The sequence below is a fragment of the Rhamphochromis sp. 'chilingali' genome, assembly GCF_963969265.1.
Source record: "Rhamphochromis sp. 'chilingali' genome assembly, chromosome: 5".
Classification (NCBI taxonomy): Eukaryota; Metazoa; Chordata; class Actinopteri; order Cichliformes; family Cichlidae; genus Rhamphochromis; species Rhamphochromis sp. 'chilingali'.
This window is the reverse complement of record NC_137932.1, coordinates 8,669,815-8,682,561: the sequence shown is the minus strand read 5'-3', so window position 1 is coordinate 8,682,561 and position 12,747 is coordinate 8,669,815. Positions and strand designations below refer to the sequence as shown.

Sequence of the window (12,747 nt, the reverse complement as noted above, 5' to 3'; positions counted from 1 at the left end):
TCCTTTTAATTTTTCATAGCGCTCAGCTCCTCCTAGCCTGAAACCGAAGACAATAATGCGTCTCTCAGGTGAATTGATTTGTGCCCAAGCCTCCCTGCTTCCCTCAACCCCCACCCTCTCCCTCCCTCCCGCCCTCTCTCTCTCACCTTTGTGGAGGACATAATCAGCCTTCTATTCGAGCTGGCTGGGTTTCACCCTTCCCTTCATGATTTATTCTTCTTTAGCGGAAATGTGATGGGCAGTAAACCCACAAAGAGCAAAGTTTACTTCATGCTTGTAATGGAGCATTTGTCTTAGTTTTCCTTAGTTGTTGTTTTTTTTTATATTAAAGTATAGCACAAATAAGCCACAAGGAGTTTTGCTGATTAAAAGGGGATCTTTTTTTTTTTTTTAATGTCAGAACTAATTCTTATTAAATGATGCTGTCTATCTGCCCCAGCTGCCCTGCACGGCCCTAAAACCCACCCAGCAGTTACCTGACACTAAACAGGGAATCAATAGTGCCTGCCATTTCCTTCGGCGTCCCAGAAGAGAGAATTATATTTCTCACTATGGCTATTGACAGCGACATAAGAAACACATATGGGACGGCAGAGGGTTAGAAAGTGGACCAAATAGCTACACCGCGGTAATTTCACGCTATAAAAGCCGAAGGAAGGAGAATGTTGAACAAACCGCAGACTGCTGCAGGTCGGAGTGGCTGCAGGGAAAAATCATATGTTAAATTTGAGTTTAACCTCGCTGTCTTAGCAATCGCTTATATGCAGCTATCGATCTTTAAATGACACGAGCAGTTTCCAAGATTACCAGTTAAGGATTAGTCTGTGCAAAATTTAAACTGTTTACACCCCCCCCCCCCCCCCCCCCCCCCAAAAAAAAAAAACCCCTAAGGCCTCTGACGTTTAAATGGTCAATATTTACATTTGCTTTTAACCTAAAAAGTTAAAATATACAAATAAATAAAAATACAATATTTTATTCTGATATGAAGACTCAAATCTTCATATCAGAATAAAATATTTTATGCTAGGCAGGTTTAGGCCTAACGCAACATTTCTATAAACAATGCGATATGCATATACGAGTTCATTTTTTTAAGTACAAAAAAAGATTTGGAAAATGTAAGAGTGCGATGCTGTTCTTTATTCTGGTCATTTTAAAAGGGATAAAACAGTGTGTTTTGCAGCCCTCCCCGTTTCGGGTCAGGGTTAAACAACATAAAACAGTTTCCAGATAATGAAACGGATACTCTTAGAGTTCTCCCACTAGAGGAAAAATAAAATGAATAAATAGAAACAAATGTGACGTGTTAAATACAGTTTATATACGGGATTATTTAATGCCTTAAGGTGGCCTCTAATTAACCGATATTACAAAGAACCAAAAAAACATTTAAACAAAAAATGTAAATATACTAGCAAACGCCAACACCCACTAAAAATCCCCTTTGGCTGCATTAAAATATTTAATCCTAAATATTTCACATTTCTGGTGGGATTATCATCCTTAGACCGAGCCGTAATGTAAAATGAGATAGAAGGCCAGTGCAGGAGTTTACAATTTTCCAAAAATTCTCCACACTCTAAATCTTGCGCATTAATGCGCGTTGTTTAAGTATGAGCCCTTAGTGTGAAATCTAATCAGTATGGATTACGGCGCAGTAGGCCCCTATCAGATTTTGAGTCGGCGTGTAACTTGTCATGTTGTTAGAGGCAGGCCAATAGCCGGGGGCCATTCAAGCCCTGAGAGCCCGGCAGTGGTATAAGATTCCCATTTCCTACATATCAAATATAAACACAAACTCCACGTGGGATGAGAGCCGAGATGGAGAGAAAAAGCCATGGACACGCGGAGGGATGAAGACTGAGAACTGAGGGGACACCAAGGGGACTAAACTCCTTCACGTGTCCACAAACTGAGAGGGGAAAAAAGGATGGACCGCACTGACCTGCAGTTAAAGACTGATGTGTGACCAATAACCACCAAAAAATAATCACTGTAATTTTATCATTCTTTTCTTTTTAATAAGAAAACCCTTTTGCACAACTATTCAGTTTTACGGGGAAGGATCTGACGTAATTGTCTGTTCATTTATTGCCATGTTTCAGCAAAAAATTACAGCAACCACTAAATCTTTATTATTATTATTTTTTGTCCACTTGTTTAATATCAGGTAATCTATCGGTGTGCCGTGATTCCGGGGCTGGGATGAAGTCGGAGAACACACACTTAACACATCAGCGTTATTAACAGGCATGCACTGGCCTTACAACAACAATAACGTAAGGTAAAGACTTATATTAATAATAATATTATAGAAAACTGGACAGAGTCTATCACTCTTTGATGGAGGATAATTCATTTTAATGTTACTGATACATTTTACTGAATTGTTGTTGTTTTTCTTTCATATAAATGTTTTTAAATCGGAATTAATCAAACTCAACAAAACTATAACAGTTTTCTCGCTTCTGCCACCTGACCTACAATTTAAGTGTCTAATAATAAAGCCACAGCCGTCTGGGGAAAACACAAACTAGTTTAAACATACCTGTGTTAAACCTATTGTCGTCCCAGCGAGAAATCAGCTCCCAGATTCTCTTCACTTCTTGCGAGCGCTCATAATCAAGTACTGCGTGATCGCCACACAGCTCTCCCTGCCGTCTGCAGGCTGTCACTGACCGGGATCAAAACACTCAGCTACTGCTTGCCATTATCAGCAAGAGTCCAAAAACAAGCCGATGAGTTATTCAGAGTCCTTAAAACAATTTTACAAACTCAAACACGAGTCCCGAGGCTCGCTTTCGGTGACCGGAACGCTCGCCCCCGCGGGAAACAACATTATTTTCAGTCCGCGTCCAAGTTTGAGCACCAGGCAGTTCAGAGGCATGGGACATTATTGAAGATTGCTCCTGCGCATGCGTCCAGCTGCCATGCGGATACTACCGGGCAAGAGTCCAAAGAAGTAATGGGGTTCAGAGTGGGGTGGGGTGGAGGGGACCAAAATGATTTCTTATTAATAGTTTGGCCCAAATGATGTGCTCACAGTTTTATATATCCCACAGGAGCAAAAACATCTAGCTATCAATCTATCTATCTGGTCTCCAATTAGTCCATTAATCCAGTATTATAAAGGATTCAGAAAAAAAATTGTATAGCAAAAGTATATATAGACTTTTTACTGTATTTTTATATTCAAAAACAACATCCATAGAAAGCCAGCTTTTTAAAAATACACAGTACATATGTAAACATGAAAGGCAAAAATGCAAACTTATGCAAACACGTCAAAGGAAAATGTGGTGGTTAATCTGTATACAGTTACAGGCAGGGGATCAGACAGAGGACAACGATGCCAGAAAACACGCTGGAGATGCAACGAAAAAACAAACAGAAAACAGCATGAGAGTAAAGTCAGACAGGACTGTTTTGGAGACGCCCCAGAAAGATGACAGGCTTGGCCATGGGGTCTGTTTATTTGAAATATTGTTTGTTATGGCTTATAGATTCTCCGACTGTTGGGCCCCGCTGGCTTCGGATCAGCGCTCTTTTACCATGCTGTCATTTATTTAAGATCGTGATGTCAGCGACCACTCTGACTGATCGCTGATTGTTGCTTTAGAGATCCTGTTAATGTTCACACACGCATGCCCACACACACACACACACACACACACACACACACACACACACACACACACACACACACACACACACACACACACACACAGATACAAGAAAGTGAAAAATGCTTTCCACTACTTTCTTTTACTATCCCTCGCATACACACACTCACAAACACACAATTTTTGTTTATGTGCAAAGTTTTCTTGGTAATATTATGTAAGATGAAAAGAGCCAAAGTTTCTGTGGTTTCAAATGCTTTGCACAAACACTAAAAAACAAAAAAAAATTTCCTTGTTGGACTGGCTGGCAGTTTAACTGGCAATCCCAGAGACAAAAAGTCAAAGTCGCCCTAAAGAAAAGGCAGGAAAGTGGGAGCAGCCCTTTACCAAAACTATACCTTCTAATGGAAGTAAATATCTTTCTTTGTGTTTGTGGGTAAGAAAGGAAAGACGTATCTCACATTAAGTTTCATAGCCGCTTTCACAATGTTCATTTTTTACAGTGATCACCAAATGACAGGGCACAGAAATGAGGTCTGTCATCTTCCAAAGTCACACTACTGCACAATTTAACTTTTTCATCATTTATCACATGGAATTGGACAGGATAAGTAGTGCAAAGTCATTTGATGCCATTTGTAGCTGGCATGACATCGCATGATGACTGATATGTGTGTTTTGGCACCGCATTGGGTGGGTCAAATTCAAACCCTTGGCATGGCTTGTGTACAGGAACTTGCATGGCAAATGGTACCCTGATGGCAGAAGAAAGAGAAAGCTATAGTTGCATTTTCTCTCAAATACACAGCAATTAGAAAAAAATGCTTTATAAAATAGACTTAGAGTGTTATCTTGAAAGGAGGTGAAGCACAGTGCTCTGTGACTAGTACCCCCACTCTCTTTTAATATAAACACTTGGAAATATCAGTCTCATTTTCTTATTTGTCACCTAGTTTAAACTATGTAAACAGCCAACTTGTTGTTGTGCACGTGTCAGTCTGTTTTACCTGTGCTACCCCCTCGCCCCCTCTAACACCCCACCTCTGAAGAAAGTCTATGAATAGCACAGTTTAGCTGAATCCTTGTTTGACTCCTTTAATAAGGCCTAGCCTGTTGTGCCTTCCTGCTTCTCAGTCCAGCAGCAGAACCCGGGCCTGGACCCCGCCGCTAAGTGATTGACACATTCTGGCAGAATGAATTAAAACCTCGTGCTGTGACACATCCCAGAATAGCAAGAAGCTGTTGCTGAACTGCAGTCTCTAGTGCCGCATGTCAGCAAGCTTAAAAAACTTGGCAGAACATTCTGCACAAAGGAAGCATGTACAGGTGTTTGTGTGTTCCTCTTGGTGTGTGTGAGACTGCCTGTGCGTATGAGCCGACATGCGCTGACGTACGGTATGTTAATGCTTCAGCTACATCAGCAGTCTAAAGAGTTAATCCAACAGGCGGCCTAAAGCAGAGCCGCAGTGCCGATATTTGTCATGTTTTACACGATTTTGTGAAGCCCGATTGACGCTTTTTCAATTAAACTGAGACCACTTTGGAATTTGAAGGCAGTGGCAGATGGATCTATTTTTTTGGCCAGCTGTTCTCTGGAGGGTGACGCTGGGGTGGGGTGCGGGGGGGCTAAGCCCCAAGATGTTTCGTGGCGTAGGACTGTGAGTCTGTGTGCCAAGTCACAGAGCTCCCGGTTCTTGCCAAGCAGGGGGTGGGTTGAGAGAAAATGCCATTTAGCTGGCTGGTATTTATAGATATGTGAGGAACTTGTGCTCAGTCCTGGCCGAGGTGCTGACGACGTAAAACGAGAGGACGATTCCAGAAGTCGAGTGTCAGGGCACACAGATAAAAATACCCAGTGAAAGATGGGTCCGGTCATTAGTGGTGCAGTGTGGCATGTGACATGGCAGCATTTCAGAGGTGATTTATGGTTATTACTACAGCTAACCTATACCTCTCCCTTTCCTGCCCCCACCCTACATCTCAAATTGGTTTACAAAATGGAATGGCAAATGGAGTTTATTTCAGGGGCCGAGTGCCCAGAAAAAAACAGAAGAAGTGTGGAGCAATTTAGACTTTGGCAAGGTGCCACGGCTCGGTGTAAGATTTTACCACAATACTGGGAAAACATGATGATAAATTACACTTCTAACAGCTATTTAAGGTGGAAACGCAGAAGGCAAAAGCTACTTTCATGTTACCACCAACCCCGTGTTACTGCAAGAGCTGATAAAGAGCATATGAAAAGTTTTCCTGCGTCAATCATATCATACTGGACAAAAATGATGTGGGCTGATGATAGGTTGTGGGGGTAATGATCTCACTTCAGGTCACTGCCTTCTGTAATTGCCCGGAGCAAGCTGCCACAGGGAAGAACAAAGGAAACATTTCACACGTCGTAAATTCATGTAATGCCCTGCTGCAGAGCTGCTCCTCTGGTTACATTGCTCCTCAAAATTTATTTTTGTTTTGTTTTAACTTAGTTAATCATTAAAAAAATAACAGTTTGCATTCAGACAGTGAAAGTTTCTGACACATTTATCTTAAGAATATTTACAGTTATTAAACTCACCTTCTTAATGTGAGTCAAGTCTTTTCTCCCGTCTTTCTCTGCTCTTTCCCCCCCTCCTCCCCAACTGGTCATTGCACATGTTGTTCCTCCCTGGTCTTGTTTTATCTGATGTTTCTTCCTCTTAAAAAGGAGTTTTTCTTTCCCACTGTCGCCAAGTGTTTATTCATTTTTGGTCATCTAAAAAGTTTTCTCTTTATTTTCGTTGAGTCTCTACCCTGCAATAATAAAGCACCTTGAGGTGAGTTTTATTGTGCACTGAACAGAAGAAGAAGACATATCCAGGGAGAACAGTTGCACTTGAAAGAAATGTAGTGTGTGATTTGCATGGCCAGGCAGGAGGGGATGGACATGAGGTCTTTGCTCTCCTCTGACCCACCAGAACGGTGCCCTAGCTGGGTTACAGACTTCCTGATTTACTAATAAGGCACTGATAAGGCCTTACTAATAAGGCCCTCTCCCTCTTAACAAAACACACACTTCAGCAGTGTAGCCCATCACAAGAGAACTTGTGAGTAGGGTTTACAGAGGCGAGGAATGATTTGCATGTTAATGGATTTGCGGATTCTAAATGAGGTCAGTTTACAGTTACACCTTTTTGCATGCATGAAGGTCTAACGTCTAATTATGTCATTTTAATGAGCTGAGATGAGCTTTAGAGGTCTAAAAAAAATGCTATGAGATTTTGTAATATATATAATGTATCAAAAATGTTCTCCAAAGTCTCCAAACACATTTCAAATATCATACAACACTTTTCTCCAACACTTGGTGTCTCACTGAACTACTTCCCAGTATTTAGTCTTTTGTCCCTGGAGGCAGATGATGGAGCATATGCCTTACTCGCTGAGATGGAGATCAAGTGTGTGTTAGAGCAGCTGAGAAGCAAGATGGAAAGAGCAGGAAAGTGTGTGATTTCGTCCTACATTCAGAGGCTCGAGAGGCTACTCTCATGTGTGAAAGCACAGTGCAGTGTCTGTGTTTCACTTAGAAGCATGTGGTTTGTGTGTATGTGTGTGTATTGGGTAGGGGTATCAGGCCAACAAAATTAGTTTACCATCAGCTGTGCTCTCGTTCAGTCCCGGCCACCATCCAGTATTTCTTCCAACTCTCTCCATCTAATTGTGGCTCTGGACGGCTTTACAGCACCACCCTTGGGATGCTACTGTGGCCAGATCCAGAACACTAGGTTTTATGTAGATTGAATGTTTTATGGTTATGGACATAATATTTAAGTATAGAAACAGTCGCACCACAGCACCCTGCTCTAATAATTACGCCAGCCTGTAGGTAAGTGGGAAAAGCTGCGTAACTGACCTCACACTGCGTAGTGTGAGAGATGTAGATAACCCAACAGTTGAATCAAATCAATGCCATGTCTCAAGTTGGTTACATTAAGCGGGAGGGGACAGACAGACTCCACTTTTTTTTTTTTTTTAAAGTAGAGCGGGGAGAGCGGGAACTGTAGTAGCCACATGGTGGTGAGTGCTGTCATGTTAAAACAGTTAGCCTTTGATAGCTGCTGCAGTGGTCAGAGGACAAATCATTAGAAATTTTCACTGTCTAGAATCTGATGGATGTAGCTTATGTGTGTGCCTTCATGCAAATGCATGGCCATGAGAAAAACGATTGGTGGGGGGAAGAGAATGGAAGAAAATGATTGGTGGTGTGCTTTTGCTTGTAACAGTGACTTGATGTAAGTTAATCATCAATTTGGAAAATATGTGATCTCAGATTCTACGTAGCCATACATGACTTTTACCCAGTATGTATCTGCTTCAGAATTTCTAATGTTAAATCACTTCAGTTTTTATATATGTACCACCAAACTGGATCAAGAATCACCTCAAGGCACTTTACATGGCACATGACTTACAATATGAAATAAGTATAAATAAAACGTGTGATTTTATCATGGTGGAAGCAAGACAGCGGTGAAAGATACATGTTTTTGTTTACATCTTTTGGTGGAATCGGGTTACCTGCTCTTCAGTTGTTTTAGCTGTTTGGTGGTTGTTGAAATGTTTTAGCCTGGTACCGGGGGCATTAGGGTTCAACAGGTTTTAACTAATTATTGCTTAATTATTTTGTGTAGTATGAATGGAGGTTTTTATCAGTATTAAAAGCTGCAAAACAATTAAAAGTCCAAAAAGTCCTTGTGCTTGTTTGTGGTGAGCAGCAGATCAAACAAGTTAAGAATTAGAAACGGATTTAAGTGCCCATTCAGGCCTACAGGTTTTCTCTTAGCCATTGACTAAGCGAAAACCTGTAGTGATCCCGTATGTGTCAGGATTATCGGAGCAGTTGAGATGCATTTTTTCTAAACACCGGGTCTCTGTGGCTTTCAAACCCCAAAACACGCTGCACCAAAAATTGGTCCACCCCAAGGATCGCGTCCCCTGACACAAACAGACTAACATAGCGTACGCTGTTAAGTGCCAGGAGGATTGCCAGGATTTATACACTGGAGAAACCAAACAACCTCTGGCGAAGCAGATGGCACAACACAGAAGAGCTACCTTGTCAAGCCAGGACTCTGCAGTCTATCTAAACCTACAGGCCAGTGGACACTCTTTCAATGATGAGGATGTACACATCCTGGACAGGGAGGAACGCTCGCAGAGTCAAGGAGGCCATTTACTTGAAAAGGGAAAGACCATCTTTGAATTGAGGAGGGGGCCTGAGGGTACATCTTTCACCATCTTATAATGCTGTGATCGCAGGCATTCCGCAACTCTCTGTGAATGGTACTCATGGTCATTGATCAGTGGTTGTTGATCAATGGTCATGAGAATTTGCATAATCATGATGAAGTAACTGACCTCCCAGCCCATTGTTCCTTCAGTGGGCCGGTTTCAGTCATTATGCAAATGTACTGTTTATAAGATTGGGGAAACCTGCAGTCAGCTGAGACTGAAGAAGTCATTTGGATGAGTGACGAAACGTTTCTCCCACAAAACGCTACGTTCAGATGAACAGAATCAACTTTTGGAGAACACAGATCTCCTTCCTTCTTTTACATAATGGTATGAGCCAAGTCTTTCTTTGCATGTGATTGGCCACATGGTGTGCCCCTCAAAATAAAGTCCCATCCCTACCTGCATGGATTCTCAGCAGAGCCAATAACAATTGGGCCATTAACAATTGACATTATTAACTGCCGTATGTGGCCTGCAGGCCGGAAGTCTGGCACCTTGTGCTTCCTTAGTTTTTTAAACAAAACTCAGGGGAGCGTTATTGTCAAGCCTTAAGTTTAGTCTCTCTAAACAACATAAGAAACACAACTGTGTCCCCATCAACGAAGCAGCAGAAGAGCACAGAGTAAGCAGTCCATGGATATTTGTTTTTAATTTGGTAGTTAACAAAAGTTAACAAATGTTTTGTAAATAATCTGAGTGAAATCTAACTAAGTGATCCCCCGTATACTATGTAATAATTATTCACTTTATTTGTAGACTAAAATCAAGATTGAGGTGATGCACTTAAAGAGCAAACTGGGGACGTTTGAAGCAGAAAAACTCAGATATGATAAAATGGCTAACCACATTAAGGTAAGTTACAGACATACAATGCTATTGAAGCTAAAGCAAACATTGTATCTTGTCTTCCATCAGAATTGTGTTTCTCCTCAGCTCCAGGCCCAGGATACAGAGAAGACCATCAAAGGAGAGTTTCAGAAGCTTTACCAGTTCCTGAGAGCAGAGGAAGCTGGGAGGATAGATGCAGTGAGGAAGGAGGCAGCACTCAAGAGTCAGACAATGAACCTGAAGATCGTAAACATGACTGCTGAGATCTCCTCACTTAGAGACAAAATCAAAACCTTAGAGGGGGAGATGAAAGCTGGAGACATGGCATTTATGATGGTATATGTGGTAATCAATACTTTTGATTTAAATTTTGCCATCTAACAAAATCTGAAGTACAGATTTTAAAAATAATTTCTTTCCTCTTTATTTGATAGAACATCGAATCCACTATGGAGCGGTAAGTACAAGAAACTGCTGGTTAATGATGTATTCAAGTTTGAAAATCCGTCCATCATAACCACTCACTTCTCTTTGAGTGACTACATGTGAACAAAAAGGCAAAATAAATAAATAAATCAAATAAAAATCAACGGCGGTGCATTTGATTTGTTTTGTTTGGCCATTCTTTCAGATCTCAGTGCACACTCTCAGATCCAGTCACTCCATCAGGAGCTCTGATCGATGAGGCCAAACACCTTGGGAAACTGCTCTTCTCAGTCTGGATAAAAATGAAGACTCTAATCCAATACAGTAAGCAAAATATTGTTGTTTCTGACTCCCCTTTTTGACCTTATATCTGAAGTACCTGGGACTTTTGCAAGTACCTGTTGAATGTTTTCATTAAGTAAAAGAACAGGGTGTTGTACTAAAACCTTTTATTTCTATTTCTTTACCTAATAGCTCCTGTAGTTATGGATCCCAACACTTGCTCCCAGGGAATGACTGTATCAGAACATTTGACAAGTCTAACATCATGTGATTCTACATTATTTCCTGAAAACCCTGAAAGGCTGGATGGTTCAGATATTCTTGGATATGAAGGCTTTAGTTCTGGAAAGCACAGCTGGGATGTAGAGGTAGATGGTTACTGGACTGTTGGTGTGGCTGCTCGAACCAGTGTTTCTTATTCTAAAAAGATCTGGGGCATCTATGTGTGTATTTGCGCTAACATTCTGTTTGAACTTACACCAGAAGACATTGACAAACAGGTAATGGAAGATTCATTTCCTCAGAAGGTCAGAGTGAACTTAGATTATGACAAAGGAATACTATCATTTTTTGACCTTGGCCGGAAAGTGCCCGTACGTACCATCAGATACACTTTTACCGAAAAACTCTTTCCATACTTTCGCGGTAAGACAAAAATTCTTCCACCTGAATTGTCAGTAGGGATAACACAAGTAAAATAGACATTCTGCAAAACTACAAAGTCCTCATAAAATAAGGACTCATTTGAAACTCTCTTTTTTGTAATGTTGTGGATATTTATGTAACCAAAATTTTCAGTGATTGAATGTAATAGATATACAGTATTTCCACAATGCCCCATATTGTGGCTAATATCGGTCTACATGTATACAGAGTACATGAATGAATGGTTATGAGGTAATACCACATGACAATAGTGTACGACAATCTCGCTCTCTTTTTCAGTCTTTTCACCACTAAAACACTCCCATGTATGAATCCACAGCCGTGCTGATACTGAATCTCGGTGGTATTACAGCTGGAATGCCTGCTATGTTTTTTCAACTAATGAAAGAATGAAGAAAAACAAACAGAGGGGCCAAATTAAAAGAGAAAAGGGATCGAGAGAAGAAAACACTGAGGGAGAAAAGGGAAGAATGGAAGAACGGGGCATACGGCTTCATTTAGTCTGGACTCCTCTGCATGTTTTACACGAGTGTGAGTCTGCTTTTGTCAGAGCTAATGAAGGTTCGAGATGGAGAATGACTGACAAGCCTGCTTAACTGTGGTTGTGAGGGAATTATGTTTGAATTACTTTAATTTGAGAAACGTGTATTTTTCAGATTTATATGAAGGGAATTTTGCTTTTGCTATTTTGAAAGTTGTTTTAATCATCAGTATATTGTTCATATTTACTGAGTTAAAATTGATTTGTAAATGTACAAACCTTACTGCAAACTCAATTGTGTCAAATTTCAATTTCTGGAATAAAAATGTGTTTCCTCTATGGTTTGTTGTTGTTGTTGTTGTTGTTGTTTACTCACACTGTTTTCCCTACACAGTCAATTTCTTTAAAAGTGTAGCAACTGTTTTTCTCTCTCAAAATCCCCTTTAAATAATCAATCATTTGATATTTGAACAGAGAACTGAGCCACTGAGCAGAATATGTCAAATGTTATTTTAAATGAATTTCTCTTTAAATCAAATCTGAGAACTTTCAAAGCTCAAGCCGTTGTTTTTGTAAGTTCGTGGACATTAGTGTTGTCCCAAAACATTACAGAGAAAATCAATAATTTTTTTTAGCACCAGTTAATTTCCTTAAATAAATTAAGAGGGACATAAATATAATCGTTGTGTGTATATTGTACATGGGATTCAAACATGTAGGTACTTTATGTGAGTGTGCTGTTCATAAATCACTGCGCACAGGTCAGAGGTAAAGAAGCACCGAACTAATGAAGCAGGACAAAGATATCAAAAGTGGAGCAATGATGTTTATGAGATTGACAACACGGCTCCGAGCAGGAGTGGTAACAGTAAGCAGGTCACAAGTTTAGATGGGAATAGAAAGAAAACAAACGAGACGAGCAAAGGGAGGGGAGAGATGTGCCAACTGCCCTGAGGTTGGAGACATAAGATCTATAGTACTTCGGACCAGCGCCTCTGTAGTCACACTTGGCTTGGCTTCTGAGGAGATGACAGTGTGTCTCAGTGTATGTGCTCAGTTGGTGATGAAAGAGTTGCAAATGTGCAATACTGTGCCAATTTTCTAAAGAGCCCTTGTGGAGATTTAGATTATTTATCATGTAATACCATCAGGTATCATTTGAGTGACCTCAGA

General features: G+C 40.6%; 2 protein-coding genes across 7 annotated transcripts in view; one reads left to right on the top strand and one right to left on the bottom strand.

Annotated features, from left to right (window-relative positions):
- eya4 (EYA transcriptional coactivator and phosphatase 4) overlaps positions 1-2,900 on the bottom strand; it is a 51,450-nt gene extending 48,550 nt beyond the window's left edge. For all 6 annotated transcript variants that reach the window (XR_013971576.1, XM_080881840.1, XM_080881839.1 and 3 more), the window contains exon 1: positions 2,552-2,900. The gene's annotated coding sequence lies outside the window, so the exon portion shown is untranslated. The remainder of the gene's footprint in view (positions 1-2,551) is intronic.
- On the top strand, positions 1,860-11,755 carry LOC308396493 (E3 ubiquitin-protein ligase TRIM35-like). Its single transcript, XM_080881845.1, has 7 exons — positions 1,860-1,998; positions 2,174-2,287; positions 9,648-9,743; positions 9,825-10,055; positions 10,154-10,176; positions 10,351-10,469; positions 10,620-11,755. Exons 3-7 carry the CDS (start codon positions 9,669-9,671, stop codon positions 11,126-11,128), a joined length of 957 nt encoding a protein of 318 aa, XP_080737971.1. The 5' UTR covers positions 1,860-1,998; positions 2,174-2,287; positions 9,648-9,668; the 3' UTR covers positions 11,129-11,755.
- The last annotated feature ends 992 nt before the right edge of the window (positions 11,756-12,747 follow it).